The sequence below is a fragment of the Bos grunniens genome, chromosome 5 (assembly GCF_055505025.1).
Source record: "Bos grunniens cultivar Pamir isolate PY7600 chromosome 5, Bosgru_T2T1.0, whole genome shotgun sequence".
Lineage (NCBI taxonomy): Eukaryota > Metazoa > Chordata > Mammalia > Artiodactyla > Bovidae > Bos > Bos grunniens.
The window spans coordinates 118,447,009-118,469,978 of record NC_141169.1 but is presented as its reverse complement, the minus strand read 5'-3'; the positions used below and the strand labels follow the sequence as shown (position 1 = coordinate 118,469,978).

General features: G+C 53.3%; 1 protein-coding gene across 12 annotated transcripts in view; it reads right to left on the bottom strand.

Annotated features, from left to right (window-relative positions):
- TBC1D22A (TBC1 domain family member 22A) overlaps positions 1–22,970 on the bottom strand; it is a 262,637-nt gene that overhangs the window by 161,882 nt on the left and 77,785 nt on the right. For all 12 annotated transcript variants that reach the window (XR_015164928.1, XR_015164929.1, XR_015164930.1 and 9 more), the window contains 2 exons: positions 12,122–12,192; positions 754–882 (listed from right to left, as the gene is read on the bottom strand). Coding sequence is in view for 6 of the 12 variants with exons in the window: in XM_086404306.1 (XP_086260432.1) it covers positions 754–882; positions 12,122–12,192 (200 nt within the window). In the remaining 6 variants the exon portion in view is untranslated. The remainder of the gene's footprint in view (positions 1–753; positions 883–12,121; positions 12,193–22,970) is intronic.

Sequence of the window (22,970 nt, the reverse complement as noted above, 5' to 3'; positions counted from 1 at the left end):
CCGCTGACACACCTCGGGAGAGTCAGACGCTCAGCTCAGCACGCAGGGCAGGGCTGCCAAGTCCTAACCACCTTCCTGTTTAACGGCGCACAGCCCGTTCTGAGTTCTCACACGGTACAAACACAAGGAGAATTAGGGAGGCCTCCAGCAATTCCCACAGCAAATTCTGGATGCACAGTGAACCGTAAATCAATTTTAAGTATTTTTCCCATTATGCACACCGTCTGTCAACAGACTATTCAAGAGGCCATAATTATACCCATTCTGTATTAAACTAAATAGCCAAATGATAAGCTGGCTACACCTCCACTATGGACTGAAGTGCGTCCCTCCACAGCCGAGCTGAGCAGCACAGCTCTCCTCAGCGTAAACCACACCCACAATGGCAGCAGAGGACAGCGCCCGGGGCCCAGGGGACTCACTCCTCCTACCTGACCCAGGGGACGTCTACCTCTGACCTTCACGTCAGACGCCCCTGAGCCACAAGACACCCTCCACCCAGGGCTCCAGGCTCTCTGTTCTGTGGCTCCAATGAAAGTACCTTCCCAGCCCTGTAGGAGGAACTGGAGATGCCCAAGGTGCTACTATTAGGGGAAATTCACCATTATCAGGTTTCACATTTATTTATTTGCTAGAAAATGAAGATCTGTGACCCAATCAGGGGCCTTCCAGGTAAAGCACTTCCACCAACAAGAGAGACGTTCCCAAGTGAAAGAATTCTGAGTAATGAGAAGAAAGAAGACGTGCTCCCACCTGTCTATAGGTGTCCTGGTGAACCTCATCATTCCTGGAATCGTAATAGTGATCAATAAAAGCAAAATATTCTTTCTGTTTTCTTTGGAGAGTGGCTGGTCTTCGGTCTACATTGGCAGGAAGGTAACCCTGTGTGAGAAAAAAACACGAAAAGAATATACGCTTAATAGTAACTCGTGGAATGCGTAAGTATGTACGGTTAATGGTAACTCATGGATGGCAGCACCAACCGAATGGACATGAATTTGTGCAAACTCCGGAAGACAGTGGAAGACAGGGGAGTCTGGCGTGCTGCAGTCCACGGGGTCACAAAGAGTCGGACACGACTTAGCAACTGAGCAGCAACGACTCATGGAATTTCTATAAGTCTTTAATCAAAAGGCTCACATCTTTTCTTTAAAATTTCATTCTGTTTTTTCTGACCACGCTGCACAGCGTTTGGGATCTTATTGATAGTTTCCCGATCAGGGATGAAACCCGTGCCCCCTGCATTGGAAGCACAGAGTCTTAGCGACTGGACCAGGGAATTCCCAAAAGGCTCACATCTCAAAATGAGCTTGGTGCTCTGAAATGCGGTACAGAGCGGAGGACAAACAAGTCTCAAGAAGAGGGACAGAAAAGAAAGGCAGCGAGCTGAGCCCCCGGGAGCCGCAGCCCCGCCCGTCCTCCCCAGGGGTCCGGGTTCGGCACTGCAGCCTCCCCGGGGCTGAAGGACCTTCACCCTCGGCCGCACAGAGGGGCGGGCGCCCAGCAGTGGGCTGGCATCCACCGAGCTCCCACAGCAGGACCAAGAGCCGAAACCCCGTCTGGACATGCCTCATACGGCACAGAGAGGTCAGGCGTCTGCAGGCCCTACAGCTGCACACGTGTGTGCTTACACATGCGTCCATGACACACACACAGGCACACACAGACATGTGTGTGCCTGTGCCTGGGTCTGCACACGTGTGCATTTTCCCCTCTCTCCAAAGACTCCTGGATCTTGGCAGCCGCAGTCCCGGTCCAGACTCTGCGAGGGTCAGGCAGCGAAGGGCAGCCACAAAGAGCCCAGACAGCTGCCTCCCACTTTCCACGTCTCAGTCAACACTACTACCGCATCACGCCCGGAACAGAAGGTCCTGCTTCACGCAAGCGGCTCCGTGACAGGTGACAAGGTGCACAGCTGTGTGGCGACTGCCCGTGAAGACCAGAGCACTGTCACCCCGAGTCCGTCCCGGTGCCCCCCTTGGCCAGGAGGAGAGGGGAGTCACTCCCTCTGCCCCACGCATCTCAGCCGCCACCCCAGAGCCGCACGGAAATGGCATCGCAGGGGCCGGAGCCCGGGAGCAAGGCTGCCCTCGCCCAGGTGTGCTCGCTCTGCCTGACTTACAACGTGGTGCCCGCCTCTGCACAGCGGTGTGGCTCAGCTGTGCGCACACACACACACACGTTCTTCCTTTATATTCATTCCCATTCCGTTTTATCCCAGGAGATGGGACACAGTTTCCCGTGCGCCACAGCAGGACTCTGTCGTTTATCCACTCTAAATGAAGTGGTTGCATCTACCAACCCCGAACTCCCAGTCCTCCCAACCCCATCCCCCCAGCAGCCACGAGTCTGACCTCCCTGTCTGTGGGCCTGTTTCTGTCTTGTGGATGAGTTCATTGTGTCATATTTCAGACTTCAGCAGGTGAGCAGACAAAGAAGATGTGTGTGTGTGTGTGTGTGTGTGAGAGAGAGAGAGAGATGGAGTATTACTCGGCCATAAAAAGGAATGGAGGAATGCCCCCTGCGCAACACGGGTGCAACTCGAGATTATCGTGCTGAACGTGAAGCCAGAAGGAGAGAGACCAACGCTTCGTGACAGACCGCCATCCCTGGAGACTCTTTCTGAAACCGGCAGTGACCGCCCCGCCCCCCCCAGCCTTTCTCCCTGAGCAGAATTTCCAGGGTATGGTTAAACCAGTTTGTGAAGCCCCTCACTCTTTGCTGATCATCTGAGTTGTTTCTAGTTTGGGGTTATTTTAAATAATGACTGTTATAGATATTCTTGTAGCAGGCTTTTACGATATACACTTGATTTCTCCTGGGTAACTGGGTCATAAAGGAGGTGTATGCTTAATTTTCTCAGCAACTGCCAGACCTTTTCCCAGAAGGATCATACGGTTTTCCACACCAACTAGCAAGGTCTGAGAACCTTCGAGTGTTGTCCATCTCTCAACATCAGTCCTTGTCAAGGGCTTTTACTTCATTTCCCAAATGATTCACGATGCTGAACGTCTTTTCACAGACCCCTCTGCCACTTTTCTTTGATGAAGCATCTGTTCAAATCCTTTGCCCGTTTTTTTTTTTAACCAGCTGCTTGTTTTCTTACTGAGTTTTATGAGTGCTGGATACATTCAAGATCCAAGTCTTTTTGTCAAATATATGCACTCTGATGATATTTTCCTAGCCTGTGGCTTGCATTTTTAATGTCTTAAACAATAGCGTTTTAAATGTTCATCAAGTCCAAAGGACGGTTTTCCTGTTATACTTGTATTTAGCGGTTCTTGTGTCCTGCATAAGAAGGATTTTCTCCTTGCTTTTTCCCTGGACATTCTAAAGCTCATCCCGGTGCGTCCCTCCTCACCCTTCGGGCATCTCTTGACTGGTCACTTCCTCAGGAGGGTGGGCCTGGCCCAAGCGGGGCCCGCTCACACAGCCCACCAGCAGCACCCGGCAGGCACCTAAACTGTCAGTGAGTCATTCCACCTGAGAGTGGACAAACGAACAAACACAGCAGCAGTGCTGTCCGCCGTTTAGAGCGTTTCCAGCCCACAGTGGACGTCATCGTGTTCACTGTTAAACACCTGTGCATCCTTTGTCAAACTGCATCCTAGAGAGCCTCTGGGTACCAATCTGAGGCTCCTCCTTCAGGGTGAGCAATCCCCTTCCTTCAGGACAAGTCTTGATGGGCCGATATGCCCCACCATCCCACCAGCCCCAGTGACTGACAGGCTCAGGGGAAAAGGGGGAACCAGAAACAGGCACGAAAGCCAGGTACAGGGCGCACTCTGCTGCTGCTTGTGAATCAAAAAGAACGTGCAGAGTCTGGAGCTGTGGCAGCCATCCTGTGACCCTGAGGGAGAACCATGAGCCACAGACCCACCATAAAGAGCTGACGTGAGGGCAGCTGTGCTCAGCCTCGAGGATGAAGCCAGCCTAAGTCCAGCCACCCCTTCTCAGCTGTGTGAGCACGCACATCCCCTTTACCCACCTTTGGGCATCAGTGAGCATCTGTTCTATATTATAAACTACACACTCGTGCACATTTAACACATTTGGATCACATCATTTAAGCTTTTTAATAAACATGTATTGAAATAGACCATGTGTGTGCACACGTTGCCCAAATATGTGTGTGAATGATCACAAAATGAACACATCTCAGGGCAGGCTGGGGCCTCCCAGCCACTGACCCTCGCTCCTGACCTGCCGTTGGAGGTTCCCCCTGACGCCTCACACCTGCCAGGTTTTGCCTATCAGGTTTCTGAACTTTATACTCATGGAATCTGTTTCTTTTCTCTTTTGCCTCATTGCTTAAACTCAGTGTTACATTTGAAAAATTTATTCGCTCTGTAACACAAAACAGTAGTTAATTTTCACTGTTGCATAACACCTCCATTGCAAAATCCGTTCTGTTGACAGACATTTGGGTAGTGACCAGGTTTCTGCGATAAACGTTCTCATGCCTGCCTTTTACAGCACGCGACATCTGTTTTGTTAAGTAGACACCGGGGAGCAAAGGTGGGCGTACCGTTGACAGGTTTTGCTGAAGAATTTCCCAAGTGACTACACTCCCGGGGGACGTGCATGATAGCACCCGCTGGCCTCCCTTCTTCCCAATGCCGGGCACTACCACCTTTTCCTTGCGGCCGTGCTGACGGGCTCACGGAGGTATCCATCAGCTCGCAGGCCTCAGGGCCTCTCCAGGGGCCTGCAGGAGGCCGTGCGCATCCTCGCCCGTGAGCAGCCCTCCCCTCCTGCTTCGCAGGCGCCTGCTGCGCCGTCTGCACGGCAGGCCTGCAGAAACATCGCCTCCTCCCACCTGTGGCTTCTCGCCCATTAATGACGTCTTTTGATGAACAGAAGCTCCTAACCTGAACGAAGCCCAATTTACTTTTAATGACTAGTCCTTTCCATAGCCTGTTTAAGGAAACTTCCTCTCCAACATTCTGTGCTTACATGAGTGAAGTGAGTGAGTGAAGTCGCTCAGTCGTGTGCGACTCTTTGCGACCCCATAGACTGTAGCCCACCAGTCTCCTCCGTCCATGGGATTCTCCAAGCAAGAATACTGGAGTGGGTTGCCATTTCCTTCTCCAGGGGATCTTCCCGACCCAGGAATCAAACCCAGGTCTCCCGCACTGCAGGCAAACGCTTTAACCTCTGAGCCCTTACGTACCTGGACATAAAATCGTGAACCTGGGCTCGCACTGGCATAACGTTCTGTTCTCCTGCGGGGCTCAGCGAATGCCAGCCCACCACCCATTTCCGTAACCAGGACACCAGGGGCACAAGGCCACACCTGTCTGCCCATGGGTGTGGCTGTCTGCACACGACTAAGGCAGAGCTGAGGAGTCGGAAAGTGACCGTGTGACCCACTGAAACACATGCTCAGATACTCGGTAACCAGCCCTTTACAGAAAAAGCTTAACAACCCCTGCTCTGTGAGCATTGGTCCCCAAGGCCACGCGGCCTTCCACCACATGAAAGTCTTTATTACATATTTCCGTTTAACCTTTCCTGGATTTCTGAATGTTCTGAGTATTTTCAACTGTCCAGTGCTCTAAAATACGTGGTCCTGAGCAATGTTTGATTTTTCCCGGAGTAAAATGTCTATGAGCGCGCTGTCAGCTCACTGGGACTCGGGATATACTTAAGGCTCTTGATGCTTTTTTTCCAAGTGAACCTGCCAGGAGGTGTAGCAATTTACACCCCAGCAGGCTTGTCACAGGTGTCGCCCGCCCTCCGCCTTCTCTAGCAGCGAGGAGGCGCTCCCCGAAGAACAGCCGCCCTAAAATGACTTCAATTAATTACAACCCGTCGGAAAGGGGCCCTGCTGTTCCCAGCGCAGCACCGGGTCCAGCTGACAGATCCCTGCGAATCAGCAGCGAGCGGCCCCTGGTCCCACCCGCCTCCATTTTTCTGGTCAAATGAGGCTCTTGTATCCCAAAGAGCAGACCGCTCCGCACACTTACACCACCAACAAAAACCACCACCAGCCCCCAGTGTGGACTGAAGAGGCCTCCAGCGCCTTCACACCAGCCGGTAAAGCGCCCACCTGAGAGGCTCAGACCCCGCCCCCTTCGGCCAGCATCACCGAAACCACCCAGAGCCCTCCTCCCACCCGGACCCCAGCCCGCCCTGGCGGGGCGTGAAGTCACAGCTTCCGAGAATCCATCTGGGAGCCCAGGCACCCACCAGGCCCAGGTGGGCCTTGACAACCACGCCAAGCCCGTCGCCTCCTGGACAGAGACCAGGGGCTGCGTTTACTTCTTTTCCTCTGTCCTGAAACTGCCACAGTCCCGGGGAAGGAAGGGAGGGACAGCTCCCCGCCGGGCCGGCCCACCCGAGCCCCGCCCCTCTGACCACCCCCACCACCGGAGCTGCTGGGGGCCCAGGCACCGCCTCGCCCCCGCAACCCCGCCCCCCACAACCCCGCCCCGCCAGACAGGCCTCCCCCCGGAAACGCCCAACACGCCCAGCCTGGCCGTTCCCACCTCTCAGCCCGGGATGCTCTCCCTTCCCCCGCCTGGCACCCCCCAAGACCAAGGCCCCTCTGAGCTCACGGCTCCCTCCACCTTGGGTCCCATCCCCTGCGTCGTGGGCCGGCAGACCACCACTCACAGGCCACGTCCAGCCTGCAGGGAACCTTTTCAGGAACACAGCCACACACCCTCATCATAGGAGAAACCTCCCAGCAGCGTGGGCAGAGCCAGGCGGCTGCAGCGCCCACAAGAGGCGGTGCCGCCCCATGAAGCCACCGCCTCCGCCTCTGCCAGGCCGGCTCCCAGCCTCTGGGGTCTGGGCTCCAGGAGCGGGCGCCACGGCCGTTCCTCAGGAGCGCCTGCCCAGCGCCCACCCTCCTCCGGGCCCCGGGGCCGAGGGACACGTCCAGGCACTGCGTCCACCTCCTCCTCCTCAGAGAGCAAGCGGCTCCTCAGCGGGGCTGCCTGGTCTGCCCTGCTGGAGTCGGCACCGCCCTCTCCAAGGAGCCGGTGAATCTGGGTGGGACCGAGACCCTGCAAGGCCCCGTCCCTCCCTCTGCAAGTTCTGACTCCCAGGTCACCGCCCCAGCCACCAGCCCGGCCCTGGGGGCCCCTCCTACTTCACTCCCGTTTTGTTCTGTAACATCAGCCCTTCTAAGATGCTGTGAACTTTAGTCACTGCATTTACCGCTATCTCCTCTCACTGGCATGCCAGCTCCAGCACGCAGGAATCCTCACCCCTCTGTTCACAGACATCCCTGGGGCTCAGGGTACCTTTTGGCACAGCAGATACTCCACAGATACTTGGCGGATGAAGGCATGAGGTCAACAGATCTGGGATGACACTGCCACACCCCAAGAAGGGTCCCCACCCAGGAGGCTAGGAGGTTGTGTCTGAACTAATTCATGAGAAGTAGGGGGCTCAGTGGTAAAGAATATATCTGCCAATGCAAGAGACGTGAGTTTGATCCCTTGGGAAAATCCCCTGGAGGAGGACATGGCAACCCACCCCAGTGTTCTTGCCTGGAGAATCCCACAGACAGAGGAGCCGGCGGGCTACAGCCCATGGGGTTGCAGAGTCGGACACGACTGCGCGACTAAACACCAGCAACAGGGATGGGCTGGCGCCCTCCTCTGGGCTGGGTCTGGAGGTGGAGGAGCGGATGGAGGTGGAGAGACAGAGGACAGACACCCTCACACAGGTGACAGCCGCGGGGAGCCCTGGGCAAGCTCGAGACGGCCTGGCGCGGGAGGAGGGTGGACACGCGTGCAGTGGCCGGGTCAGGGCACTGGGGCCGCCGGGGGGGCGCCGGCTGCGGCTGGAGGGGACGGCCTGACACAGACCACCTGCAGTGCCACCGGTGGACTCTAACTGAACGGGAACGAGGACCCAGAAAGTCTCGCCACCCTCAAATGTTAACTGAAGAACCGAGACAGAACTTCTGAAAGGCAAGGGCATCGAAGCGGGGATGCGGGCAATGAGCAAGCCCACAGCCTCCTGACGCTCCCCTTCCTGAAGGAAAACACACACATGCAAGTTGAGGCCTCCAGATAATTAAGCAAGACTGGAAATTATGCAAATGAAATATATTCAAGTATGCAATGAATTTTAAATGACAGAACTACAGAAAACTTAATTGCTGTATTAGCATGCTATAAAAACACTAATCATAAATGTAAAACAATGCACGCATATACTTATATCAGAATTGTCCCGCTGACACAAACATCAAGTCGCTCCCTCCCGCCGGGTTCACGTGCAAACTCACCTCGATGAACGGACAGAAGGAAAGACGGCGTAAGAGCCTCACTCGTCGTTTCCAACCACCCTACCGACTGCCACGGATGGCAAGTGCTTAGTTTTTGTTGGATATTTCTGAAATGCTTTTTTAAAAGAGCCAAAAATGTAATTTTCTAGAGCATTAAATTTTTAAATTTTTGTTTCATGTCAGAGTATAGTTAATTAACAACATTGAGTTAGTTTCCGGTTTTACAGCAAAGTGTTTCAGTTACACACGTACAATCCCCCGTTCTTGTTGCAAGCTCTTTTCCCATTTAGGTTATTACAGAATATTGAGCAGGGTTCCCTGTGCCATGCAGCAGGTGCCTGTTGGCTATCTATTTGAAGGAAAGCAGTGTCTACAGCATTGGTTTTTAAAAGTTTCTGCACCACTTGCATGGAATTTCAGCGTTAGATGGCATCAGAAGCGGTTTACCGGTGAGCTCTGGAGTATGGGTTAGCTCTCCTGAGTGACCAGAGCCCGGCTTCCCATCTTTCTTCATTAAAGCGGCATCTCCTACTCATCCGTTAAGAAAGTGCTCGTCCACACGCCACCAGGACAGTGTTAACGGCAGACCCTGAAACATCAGGCAAGCCGGTGGTCTCCTTAAATGAGGCAGAGCATAAACTCTTACCGACAGCCGCCCCTCAGCTGCAGGTGAGTCAGGCCCAGCCGCGCCCCCCCCCCCCAGCGCTCCGCCCAGGGGTGCTGCCCTCGACGCCTCATCTCCCAGCAAGCTCGGGGGTGCCCTGCGTTGTCCCTCAGGGGGCCAGAGTGTCCTAGAGCGGCGCCCCCCACCCTGGACCCGCAAGAGCACCCCTGGGGAATCCAGATGGCAGCAATTACCAAGCCCCCTGGCTAACACAAGTGTGAACCCAGAACGGAAAGCTGCAGGTAGAGAGGAGGCCGGAAGCCCACACACCCCTGCCATGCCCACCCCTGCCCCTCCCCCCAGCCTGGGCCAGGTGCTCGGTGGAACCTGGAGTCGGTGCACACCCTGGGACTGCAGTCCACCCCGGGATCTGCTCCATGGGCCCACACGTCAGCATTCGCAAGAACTCCCCAGGACACAGGAGCGTGAGGCCCTCAGAGAATGACTGAGAGCTAGTCCTGACTGGGTGACCGCTGCTCCACCCCCGGCCCAGCCCCAGGAGCCCCCGGGTGCTTCCTCCAGGACACTCGTGGGCCTCACACTTGTAAAGGGCCCAGCCCAGGACAGATGCTCAAGAAACACCTGCTGAATCTGGGCCGAGTGATTAACGGGGTTCACTGTGCTCTCCAAGTCTCCCATCAGAGAACACGCCCTGAGGCTGACCGTGCCGGGGGCACCCCAGGACGAGCACAGAGGCTCACGAGCTCCGGGTGTGGTTCACAGGACGGGAGAGGAAGGGTCCCACAGTCAAGACTTCCCCCTGCCTGCCCAAGCCCATGTCTGACCAGCACCCCTTAACTGCGTGGGTTCCCTGCCCTGGACGCCCAGATCCCCTCCCCACTCCCTGAGGCCACAGCATGTGCAGGCGGGAGCCCGTCAGGTGGGGGTGACACCCCTGCTGACCCACACAGGCCTGAGTAGTCAGTGAGCACCGTCCCCAAGCACTCACCCTGGCTTTCTCCTCAGTGGCCTGGGACCCTCCTCCCCTTCCATCCCGCCCATCCCAGCTCCTACCCCTTCCAAGGGGCATGACCCGCTGCTGGCACAGGAATCTCACACTGCGCAGGACGGCACACAGTAAACACAAGAAACGTTTGCAGAACAAGCAAAAAGGCAGAGGAGAGGCGCGGGGAGAGCCGCATGCTGGGAGGACAGGCGCTCTGTCTGCAGGGGGCCAGCTCCACCCCGGGGCCAGAGGGCAGAGAGGGCAGGGGCTCCCTCCTTCTCGGCGGGCCCCAGGAGCTACGGGGACGTGGTTGTTCCCCTTCCCTGCTTTCCCGGCCACAGACAACACGCCCAAGACCGTGGAACTGCTCGGGCAACGCTGAGCGAACAAGGGGAGGAGGCAAGCTGCAGTCCCTCCCCCCGCCCGGGGCGCCTGGCTTCACCCCACAGCCCTTCAGGAGGTGGCCCAGCCCTGGGCACCTGGCCTCCCCGCACCCCCCCTCCCACCCCCTGCCCCCGCCAAGGGGTCAGCTGACCCGCCGGTTCCTGGGGAGCCTCGGTGCTGGTTCTCTGCCTCCCCAGGCCACGTGACCTCCCATGTCGCTCACCCGGGAAACCCCGACACGCCCTTAGAGACGGCCAGAAGCACCCCACCTTCTCCGAGAAGCTGTGGGATGCCCTCCCGCTGGTGGCCCACCTTCGGAGGGACGGGCTCGGCTCACTGTCCCCAACACCTTTTTAACTCATCTGTCAACGCAAGTCGAAGACAGTGAGAGCTGCCCTAGTCACCTCTGCCCTTTTCCTCCACCCCAGCCCGCCTCCGCTTTCACCCAGGGGGCGAAGACCCCAGACACGTGCCCAAGACACTGTCGCCTTCCTCTCGCCCTCTGGGGCCGCCTGCGGCCCATGCATGCCACGGTCTGTGGTCCCCGATCACATCCCGCTGCACCCCTGACCAACCCAAGGCCGCCACTGTGGTGCGCTGGAGTCCGGCTCCCCTCCGCCTCTGGACAGGGGCCCCTGTAACCGGCGGTGGTGACGTGAACGAACGTCAAGAAGGCCAGACTCTGTCTCCTGCATCCCAGCGCCGCTGGTCACAGACCCTCCCCACCGTCCCGCCCCGCTTCAGACCGGCCGAGCCGAGCCGATCTCACATCGCCCCTGCCCCTCTGCCCACTGACCCCAGGCGGCTCTTCCTCCAAGGCAGTCACTGGGCAGCGTGTGAGGGTGTCTAACCATGACCTGCAGAGGCGGGGAGCTAAAGGAAGAGGCCGGGACAACGTAATTCACAGAGGGCTTTCCACCAGGAGGAGCACACCCTTCACAAATGCAAAACCTCCACAGAGACCCGGAAAGTCTTCCTAAATGCGAACTTCCTAAAATGCGGCCTGGAAAGCCTGTAGCCTCTCTTAGAGAATGTTGGGAAAACCAGATACAAACGCTTAAAATAAAAAAACACCGAACAAAAACATTAGCAATTGCAGCGGGTCTAATTTTAATTGCAAGAGAATATTTGATCAATAAATATTCACTGTTCGGAGCTGCATCTGCATGCAGGATTACGAGGTACTAAGCTGCAAATTTATTAAAGCTCATTAGCAAGAAAGACTCTTTTAATACTGAAAGTCCAACCCAATTTAGGGCAAACTCTTAGGGGTCTCTATTGACTTAGTTCCCAAAATAACAAGGAAGAAAAAAAAAAAGGAAACGGGAAGAAAGCTGTCTAGAAACGACTCCCAAGATGTTCAGCAGGGCCAAGCTCACTTCTGACATTGACTCAGGGCGAGAACCAGCTCCCACCTTCTCCCGAAGCCCCCAGAATGTGTTGCTCCACACTGGGTGTGAGGGAGCCACAGCCCAGCCTCCGTCACACAAACACACACTGGTCTAACACCATCACCACTGATGCTTTTTAAAAGATTTCCCTGTTTGAGTCCTCAGAGCTGAAAGAATCTTCTATGCTGGAACCGTTTTATAACACAGGTTTGGAAACACCACAAAGACTTTAAAAATAATAAGATCAGAGAAAAAGAACACAGCCGTTATGATTTACCCTCATTTTCTCCCAGTCTTGGCAAACCAAGCCTGAAACTGAGCTAAGGGTAGGAAATGCCATCACAGCCCCAGCCAAAGCCGGATCTGCGAGGTGGAGCTGGGACACGTGTGGGGCTCAAAGCCCGCCCGGGCCGGGAGAGCCTGTCCTCGTGGGAGAACGGTGCCTGGGCAGGGTGTGCAGGGTGGGGGCACAGAGGGGGGCAACTTACTGAGAGCAGCTTCCACGTGATGGCACGGACGGGCTTGGGGATCCCGGACCAGCTCAGCTTCCTGAGCTCCTCTGTTAACACAAGAGACGGGAAGAAGGGGGTTACGGATGGCAGGCAAAGCTTCCCCCCTCGGGTGACATCCTCCCCCAGTTCCTCGGGGGGCAAGGAGCCCCATAAATGAAACCATAATGAACCTAAATGAGAACAATTTCAGATACTGATTGTTTTCAACACACCGGAGAAGTTACCACTCTATTCAAACCAAGCTAAACGTGACCTGTTTGCCTTTAGATCTTAGCACACGCTTGCTCTACACGGCCCGAGCGTCCCTGGAGCCACAGGGACAGGCCAGGGGCAGAGGACACGCTTCCCCCAGCCTCCTGCCTCCCCACACACCCACTCCCCTCCCTCTCTCCCCCCGCCCCCAGCTCACACCGTTCCTTCATCCCTTGTCACTCTCACCACTTACTCTTTAAGAAGACCTACATGAGGTGTGCTTCTCAGGACAGACTTTTTTTAATAGATTTATCTTTATAATTGAAGGATAGTTGCTTCACAACACTGTGCTGGTCTCTGCCATACATCAACACGAGTCAGCCAGAGGTATACGTGTGTGTCCCCCCCCCATCTTGAACCTCCCTCCCACCTCCCACTCCATCTGACTCCTCAAGGTGGTTACAGAGCTCCGGTGTGAGTCCCGAGTCGCACGGCAAACCCCCACGGGTCACTGACTTTAAGGAGGTAGTGTACACGCCGCCACGTCCCGCCTTCCATTCGTCCCACCCGCTCCTTCCTCCCCAGCCCAGGTTCTACATCTGTTCTCTGTGTCAGTAGGGGTTTTGAAAGACATCAGTTCGTGGAGATAAGCTTGTGTCTACACAGCACTGATTAAGGATGTGGCCACATCACACCCTGGGGACAATCAAGCGTCAACAGTGCAAGCCACAGCTGCCCCGACAAACACCCCAGGCTGGGCGGTGGTCACAGAGGGCGGGGCTGGCATGGACAGAGGCGCCTGGACAAGAGCAGGTCAGGGCGCAGCCTGGGGAAGCGGGTAAGTCAGGGCCCCAGGTTCTTCCCGACCTTCGGGGTCTCCTCGAGTGCCTCCATCACAGGCCCCGAATGGCCAGAGAACACATTTCAATCTGTAGGTACCTAACAGTCAGACCTACAGAAACGGAAGTAATTATTTCTTTCCTTTAAGTTAGGTTCTTCCCTTAACAGCTCAGAGCTAATGATTAATACTAGGAATAAAGGAAATGATTAAAGAGAAGAACTCTGGTAATAGAATCAACAAAATACAAAGTCCTGACATCTAATCTCTTTCCAATTACTAAAGTCTAAGTAAAATAAGTACAGAGTAATTGGGCGACGGCACCAGCAATAACTTGCGTTTCACGGCAATCTCAGAAAATATCAAATCTTCCCCAGTTCCCTGAGGATATTATGAAAAGCAGGAACCTAATATCCGAACACCAATAATGCGATGTTTACCAATCACGTTCCTGGGGCCTCAGTGGCTGCATGGGCCCGCTTTCTGAGGATTGTTTATGAAGAAAGCCTAGAGAAATCTCCACCACTGATGTCCTCTGAACCTCTCTCCTCATGAAGGACCCTCGCAAGACGGTACCTTCAGTCAACACAGTGAGACACGGTTCTGACTCTGGTGCTGAAAGGGAGCTTTCGGGTATGAGGTCCTCCAGGCAGCTTGAGTTAGTTGGGGCCACGGTCCTACTGAGTGATGGAGGAACAGGCTCAGAGAGGTGAGGGGACTCGGCCGTGGTGGCACGCAAACCAAGGGGCCTTCATGTCCCCGAGTCCTTCCCCACCGTGGACTCCCATTACTAAGAAGGCTTCTGCTAATGCAGACAGATCTCACAGACAGAAGGGTCCAAAATCAAACCTCAGCAGACTGAAACACCACTGAAGGTCCAAGATCAGTAAGACTGCAGGAATGAAAAGGCCGCTGCACACCAGGAGATCTTCCAACCTGATCCAGGTGTCAGGATGTGGGTGGGAGAAGTCCCAGGGCCACTCTGACAGGGGTCACGTGTGGACTTTCAACCCAGGCCCATCTGCCCCTTCCACATTTCCAACAGAATTCTGACTGTGCAAAGTGACGCCCCCCTCCCCCCACCACCACACACATACCCAGCCGGTCAGGGCCATCTGCACCTTCCACCTTTCCAGCAGAATCCTGACTGTGCAAAGTGACCACACACACACACACACTCACCCCAGCAGGTCAGGGGCAGGAACCCACCGGCCTGCTGTACATTCAGGCTGGGCTGGTTGGCATGGAGGCACACACACACACACACACCCCCCAGCAGGTTGGGGCACGAACCCACCCACCTGCTCTACACTCAGGCTGGGCTGGTTGGCATGGGGGCAAAGCCACGCCCTCACCAGCAGCCAATCTGGCCATGGGCCTGGGACCCCATCTGAACCTTGGGAAGAGAGCGCAGAGGAGCAGGGGCGCCTGAGGACAGTTCTCCTGGCTCTCTGGGGACCTGCTAGATCTCTGATCTCTGCTTCCTCTGAATGCTGGTGGTGCCAGATGTCAAGCTGGGGGCCGGCAGCCCCCCACCCCACCACCAGCCTGAGGATGAAGCCAGCAGACAGGCACACAGCACCCAGAGACACGGAGGACCCCAGGTTCTGAGTTCAGCAAGACGGGCAGATACAAGAGTCAAAAAATCAATAGCTTGTCTCTACTGACAAAAAAAGAAGTGGAAAAGGTTACAGGCATGAGCTTAACAAGAAACGCACCAGAAATACCATGCGAAGAAAACAGTAAGATTTTACTTGAAGACAGAAAGAAACAGGAAAACACGGAGGTCACTGACGGACGCTAACAAGTATCTAAGGAACGCTTCCCTGGGGCCAGCAGGGCAGGGGAGTTAATTACAAGGGTGACCGTCACGCAGACCCCACACGCGGGGAACTCACCTCTCGGTCCAAGGGCGGACCAAGGTAGAGTCTCAACCAGAGTAAGTGCTCACAGCACGAGGGGAGGGACGCAGCGAAGTCCTGAGGGGGAGGTGCACCCCGTCAGCAAGGTCTCCTCACAGCACGAGCGGAGGGACGTGGCGAAGTCCTGAGGGGGGAGGTCTCAACCAGAGTAAGTGCTCACAGCACAAGGGGAGGGACGCAGCGAAGTCCTGAGGGGGAGGTGCACCCCGTCAGCAAGGTCTCCTGGAGGGCGTCAGAGCTGAAACGCGACCCAGAGGTGCAGAGAGACCACCTGAGAGAAGAGGGGGCCGCAAGGGGAACATTCTAGGCCCAGGAACAGCTTACACGCAAGGGCTTGACCACGGTGTGGAAAAAGGATCAGAGGGGCCAGCGGTCACAAGACCACCAGGCAAGGGCCTACTTTCGAAGCCCAAGGCAGAGGTGGTGGTGGCCGTGAGGGTGGCAGTGAGAGCAGGGCAGTGACCAGAAAGGAAATTCGGAGATAGAAGCAGGAGGAGGCAGATGAGGGCTAGATCACGCTGCTAACACGCCTACCCCTCTCTGCCTCCTTGGGTCACGGAGCATCGGCAGTGTCAGCCTCCCAGGGGGGAATCTTACTGAGAAGCAAAGACTCACACTACAGATGACTATGGAGGTGGGACACTGGTGTTCACATAAAGATGTTTTCAACTTTTACTTTTTAGAAAGCAAATGCACTGCTGTAGATGTGCTATTTATTTCTCATTCATTTTCTGCTTATTGAAGTCTTTCTTACATTTTAGTTTCCTCTCTTAGACGATTAGTGATTCTGCAGTCTGCAAGAAATACGGGGACAGAGCGCTGAAAGGAGAACCAAACACAGGCTGTCACCATAAAGACTCAGGCAGCTGAAATAAAAGGTGGAAAAGATCTGCCAGGGACGTGCTACTCATAAAAAAGCTAATTTGCTTAATAATATCAGAAAAAAACAAACATCAGTACAAAGAGGGATGTTCCGTAACAATAAGAGGTTCAACTCGTTAAGCAGAGATATGCTTCCTAAATGTGTGTACCTAATAATATAGCTTCATAATGCATGAAGCAAACCCTGAGAGAAATAGACAAACTTTCAATCGTAGGCAGAGATTTCGGTGCCCCTCCCTGAGCAACCGACAGAATAGGCATTTTAAAAACCAGTAAAGGGAGATGTGAACTGGATCTAACTGGTCTGCAGGACGCCACATCCACCACCTGAAGAATGCACATTCTTTTTAAGGACACACAGCGTATTTACCAAGCGGGCCGCATGTGCTGCCCAAGCAAATCGTGATAAGCATCAAGAGCTCAAAACAACATCAGGTTTATCTGACCAGATGCCTTAAGTGAGAAATCACTCTACTGTGATACCCAGGAAATCCTCAAGTATTTGGAACTTTATTAACATACTTCTAAATATCTCATAAATCAGAGAAATCACAAGAAAAAAATTGTAAAATATTTCAAACTGAATGATAATAACAGATATCAACATGTGTAGGATATAACTAACACAATGCCCGGAGGGAAATGTATGCCCTTAAAAGCCTAAATCAGAAAAGAATAAAGGTTCAAGGCAATGAGGTTCTACTTAAGAAGCTAGGAAAAGATGAGGGATTTTAAACAAAGCTAAACTAAAAGAAGGGAAATAAAATAAGCATGGAAATAAGCAAACTGCTTTAAAAACAAACAAAAAAAATCAATAAAAACTTGTAGGTAGACTTGACCACTGGGAAAAAGTGTCAGACATGAGAAAGGAACATCGCTACAGACCCTACAGCCACAAAGAAATAATAAACGGATCCTGGTGACAACTTTATGCCAATAAATTCAAAATTTACATGAAATGGACATATTCCTTGAGAAATGTGGTCTAACAAAACTGATGCAAAAGGCAGCTGGAAACACGTATCTCCACATCAATTTAAAAAATAACGGTGGGCAGGATAAAAGGCTGCTGCTGCTGCTAAGTTGCTTCAGTCGCGTCCGACGCTGTGCTACCACTTTGAAAAGCCACATGGCAGGGCTTTTTATTTTACGTAAAGTTAAACATATATCTGTCCCATGACCCAACAGCTCCACTACTTCATATTTGCCTAACAGAACTGGAAACGCAGGCCCACAGTGCAGTATCCACAAGGACCCTCATAGCAGCTTTTCCACGGGGGGAAGGCTTGTGAACAATCTGTGAGCAGGCGGATATGTTAACAAACTGTGATGTATTCATAGAAAAGTATACTGTCTCTGCTTGTAAAAAATGAATTGCTGTTACACCCATGACTCTGACAAACACATTTAGGAAAGACATCTCTACTTAACGAGTTGAACTTGTTACCGCTATGAGACATCCCTCTTTGTATTGATGTTTGCTTTTTTTCTGATATTATTTCACAAATTAGCTTTTTTATGAGTAGCACATCCCTGGCAGATCTTTTTTCCACCTTTTATTTCAGCTGCCTGAGTCTTCATGGTGACAGCCTGTGTTTGGCTTTTCTGCCGGCTCTCTGTCCCTATGTTTCTCGGAATCAGACTGCAGACTCACTAGTCGTCTACAAGAGAAAACTAAAATGTGACACGTGCTTTAATAAGCAGGAAATGAATGAGAAATAAAGAGCAAATCTTCTACAATCGCGCATTTGCTTTCTAAAAACTAAAATTCGGAACCATCTTTGTGGAAACAACACCAGTATCACAACTCCATACTCGTATGTGCTGTGAGTCTTCCCTTCTCAGTAAGATTCCCCCGGAGGCTGACCTAGCAGAGAGGGGCAGGGCAACAGACACTGGCTGTGGATTCAGCAGACGTGGGCTCCAGGCCCAGCGTGGCCAGTGAGACTCTACGGCCTCCCTCAGTCCTCTAAATCTCTCCTGAGCCCCAGTTCCTTCCTCTAAAACTTGTAACAAAACAAAAATACCTTCCTTGCTTGAGTCACAGAATCCTCGCATGGAAGAAAGAAACAACACCCGGGAAAGTATCGTGACACACAAACCCAAGAGCTCGATCCTGCTAGGCTTCCGGATGTAATTACTCATTCCTCTCCACGAGCCCAAACCACGCAGCCATTGGGGCTCGTTTGTTCTAATTGGATGTAAAATCACATCTGAGACGGAACCAAAAGTCTGTCACAGAATGGTGTATGCAAAGAACTCCTAATTATAAGTACCTTTTTTTCCCCTGAAAAGCCAGGAATAATAGAAACATCAATCCATAATTTATTTTTTTTCTAATACTCTTTTGAACTGGTTTTAAGTCTTATTTTTTAAAACTTTGGTAGTACTAAAATCTGGCAGAGACACTGAACAAAAATAAATGCATTAGTGTGAAAATGCATTAATGTTTTAAAACATTTTAAAACAAGAAAGAACACACATTTTGTATTATTATAAAATACTACTATAAATTGATGAGACTGGAAAACTCTTTAATACTTTACTAAAATGCGTAAAGTAAGAACGCTGGACTCTTCACCACAGTATTTTGTTTGTAGCCTGATTCACTTTGGTACAACGATAAAATTGTAGATCTTTCCAAGACACATAAGAAATGCACGCGCATTACCGTCACCAAGGCTCCCGTGCAAACCTAATACAGAAGCTGAGCTGTCTCCAGCCTCAGAGGGCCTGCCAAGCACATCTCTGGCTCCTAGAAGCCAGGGTATGGGCAAGGCGCATCCATCAGCCTGCTCTGACCGGCACATGTTGAGCGCCCCTCTGGGTAAGCTGCCCCTGGGGCCAAAGCCACCTCCACGCTCCCCCTGCTCTGAGTCCATCTCACACATTGATTTATCCGGTCCGTGAAAACCGATCACTCCAAAGAAGCCTGGGAGAGTACGATCAGACCCCTTCCTACCCTCCAGGGGCTCGCTGCAAGCAGGAGGAAAGTGTAACACTGCATTCAGGGAAGCAGTTCGAGGAAGGTGCACAGCTGACGCGGGACACCGAGCAGAGGCGGCCTCCTCTCTGCAGGAGGGGATGCCAGGAACACCCCAGCGCCGCTGCTGGAGAGGCACCGGGAAGCCACGCCACAACCCAGCAGCTTTACGTCTGCCGGCCCCCCTTGACCTCATCGACACAACAGGAAGGGAACGGTGTCATAAACAGGGACGAGGGCATCCAGGAGGAGACGAGAGCAGACGCGAAATGTCTGCTCGCGCCTCCCGGCCCCGAGTCGGGGGAGGGTCCCGATGGGCCCGCCGGGCCTCTGCCAAGTGGGGTGGCGGGTGCCCTGTGTGTTCTTGCCAAGCCCATGGGGAGCCCAGGAGGAGGGATCACCCGGCCCCCGCTTCTCCAGTCCCGCTGCCGGGAGGAGCCTGTCACACCTGCCCTCGCCCCGGGCCGCAGCCAGTTCAGAGGATGACATGGTTGAGGATGAGATGTTTGGATGGCATCACCAACTCAATGGACATGAGTTTGAACAAGCTCCAGGAGTTGGTGATGGACAGGGAGGCTTGGCGAGCTGCAGCCCATGGGATCACAAAGAGTCGGACACAACTGAGCGACTGAACTGAACTGAAGAAGTGTCGACACAAATCTGAATGATGAAACACTACTGGGAGAGGAGGAGCTGACTCACACAATGCAAGGGCTTCCTTGGTGGCTCAAACGGTAAAGAACCCGCCTGCCATGTAGGAGACACAGGTTTGAACCCTGGGTCGGGAAGATCCCCTGGAGAAGGAAATGGCAACCCACTCCAGTATTCTCGCCTGGGAAATCCCGTCACCACAGTTCAGTTCAGTTCATTCACTCAGTAGTGTCCTACTCTTTGCGACCCCGTGGACTGTAGCATGCCAGGCCTCCCTGACCATCACCAACTCCCGGAGTTTATTCAAACTCATGTCCATAGAGTCAGTGATGGCATCCAACCATCTCATCCTCTGTCATCCCCTCCTCCTCCCGCCTTCAATACTTCCCAGCATCAGGGTCTTTTCAAAAGAGTCATTTCTTTGCATCAGGTGGCCAAAGTACTGGAGTTTCAGTTTCAATATCAATCCTTCCAATGAACACTCAGGACTGATTTCCTTTAGGGTGGACTGGTTGGATCTCCTTGCAGTCCAAAGGACTCTCAATAGTCTTCTTCAACACCACAGTTCAAAAGCATCAATTCTTCGGTGCTCAGCTTTCTTTAAAGCCCAACTTTCACATCCATACATGACTACTGGAAAAACCATAGCCTTGACTAGACGGAACTTTGTTGGTAAAGTAATGTCTCTGCTTTTTAATATGCTGTCTAGGTTGGTCCTAACTTTTCTTCCCAGGAGAAAGCATCCTTTAATTTCATGACTGCAGTCACCATCTGCAGTGATTTTGGAACCCAAAAAAATAAAGTCTGTCACTGTTTCCATTGTTTCCCCATCTATTTGCCATGAAGTGATGGGACCAGATGCCGTGATCTTAGTTTTATGAATGTTAAGTTTTAAGCCAACTCTTTCACTCTCCTCTTTCACTTTCATCAAGGGGCTCTTTAGTTCTTTGCTTTCTGCCATAAGGGTGGTGTCATCTGCATATCTGAGGTTATTGACATTTCTCCTGGCAATCCTGATTCCAGCTTGTGCTTCATCCAGCCCCACATTTCACATGATGTACTCTGCATATAAGTTAAATAAGCAGGGTGACAGTATACATCCTTGACGTACTCCTTTCCCGATTTGGAACCAGTCTGTTGTTCCATGTCCAGTTCTAACTGTTGCTTCCTATCTGTATTTCTCAGGAGGCAGGTCAGGTGGTCTGAGAACCCCACGAAAGTGAAAGTGAAAGTCTCTCAGTCGTGTCTGACTCTTTGCGACCCCATGAACTGTACAGTCTGTGGAATTCTCCAGGCCAGAACACTCCAGTGGGCAGCCTGTCCCTTCTCCAGGGGATCTTCCTGACCCAGGAATCAAACTGGGGTCTCCTGCGTTGCAGGCGGATTCTTTACCAACTGAGCTATATGAGAACCCCATGAACAGTATGAAAAAACGCCTTCCTGTGTGGCCTCTGGCAAATCTGAACAAGGTTTCCCTTCAGGAGACGGAGCTGGGAGGGGAACTGTTTTCCTGGCCGCGTGATGGCGTTGAAGAGTTCCGGAGGGCGGCTGTGCAGGGTCCTGCAGGCCGGAGGGCAGGAGCGATGAGCGACGGTGAGGGCTCCTCTCCCAGCTCCTCTCTGGCAGCAAGAAGAGGAGGTGAGGGGCCCGGACGCCCCACTGCCTGCCAGCTTCTCTACGCATTCTGGGACTCTAAGCTCGAATTCTGGGACTCCAAGCTCGATGACCTTTAATTGCTGCAATTAACATCCTAAAAGTTGTGCAAAATAACTTTCCCGGCTGTAATTTTTTTCAATTATCTAAAGGGTTTCCCTTCAGGCAGGGAAGGCATGCACATTTAGAGGCCTCAGAATAGACTGAGAGGCACAAACCTTCCTCCAGGGGCAGAGAGCTGAACCAGGGAGAGGGGAGACCTGGGGTGGGAAGAGGCAGCCGGGACTCGGGACCAAGGCGAGTCCTGTCCTCCAGGGGCAGAGAGCTGAACAGGGAGAGGGGAGACTGGGGGTGGGAAGAGGCAGCCGGGACTCGGGACCGAGGCGAGTCCTGTCCTGTCCACACTCTGCGCCAGGGAGGGTTCTGCACAGTGAGGCCACACAGGGACCCTGAAAGGTGGGGTGAGTCCACCAGACAGACAGAGGGAAAGGCCTTCCTCAAGGGAGCATCTGGACCAAGGGCTGCAGGCTGGGGACAGGGAGCCCAGGTGGGGCCCTAAGGGAAAGCCTCGAGGGACATGGGTGGCGCTGACCAAAGGAAGGACAGCAGTTTTCTTCTGTGTAAGGTGACCTGACTCGACTTATGGGCTAAGATGAGTCCCAACCAGGACAGGAATCACAGGGGAGACGGGGGGCAGATACAGACTCCTGGGCCTTGAGGGGGCTCTGAGCGGTGGGCCTGCCATCCACCCACCCCCCCACCCGCCCTGGCCACGGAGCAGGGGCACCACTGGCCTCGCCCAGGGGCTCCTGCAAGAGGGGCGGGCCCCTGGCCTGGGGCTGCAACACCACCAGAAAGGGATTCGGCGACCACACGAGAGGAGGCGGACGGCTCGCTCACAGGCCCTGAGCGTCCTGAAAAAGATGGGGAGAGGGCCCCAGGGCCTCCTGCCACTTCCTCTGCTCACAGACACTAAGTCCTGAAGCCACAGGCCAGAGAACACACGGCAAGGCCAGTTGAGGTCCACACTCAGGCCGCCTCGCTGCATCTCACGACCCGGAAAGATGAACGGTTTCAAAAGGACAGAGCTGCGTTTTATTGTAGAAACTGCTGCAATTAACTGCTAAGTCCTACGTGAGATACACCACATTCTTAAATATTAAGTTTATTATGTGTTTTCAAACATCCCTCCACCAAAGAGCACTGCCCACAACAGCGACATCCCCACAAGGAGAACCAGGACTCACGCCCACCTGCCCCTCGTGCCCGCGCTGTGACCCCGTTTAGGGCCACACACACCACAAAGCAACCCCACGGCGTGTCTGCTGCTTCTGCTCAGGTCACAGGTGCTGCAGGAAATGCCCCTCACACATTTTAGAGCAGGTTTCCAGGAAGCATTTTATTCACTGGAGGAAGCTGGCTGTGTCACCGTGGGAAGGGAACACAGGACTATGCGTATCCGCGTTAAAAAGGAATCCGGCAGTCTTACTTCCTTCTTTTTGCTAGTTTGTAACTCGGTTACTTGCTTGAATCACAAAAGCAGGACTCTTCTTTCCTCCTCCTGTCCTTTTTCTCTTTTTTATTATAATTTACCTCCGTGAATATACCCAATTTGTTCACAGTGGGAACAACCAGTCCTATTAAAACAGAAGTTGCTTTGCGGCAATGCCGGGAAAACAGCCCTGCCTCCTCCCATGGCAGGCG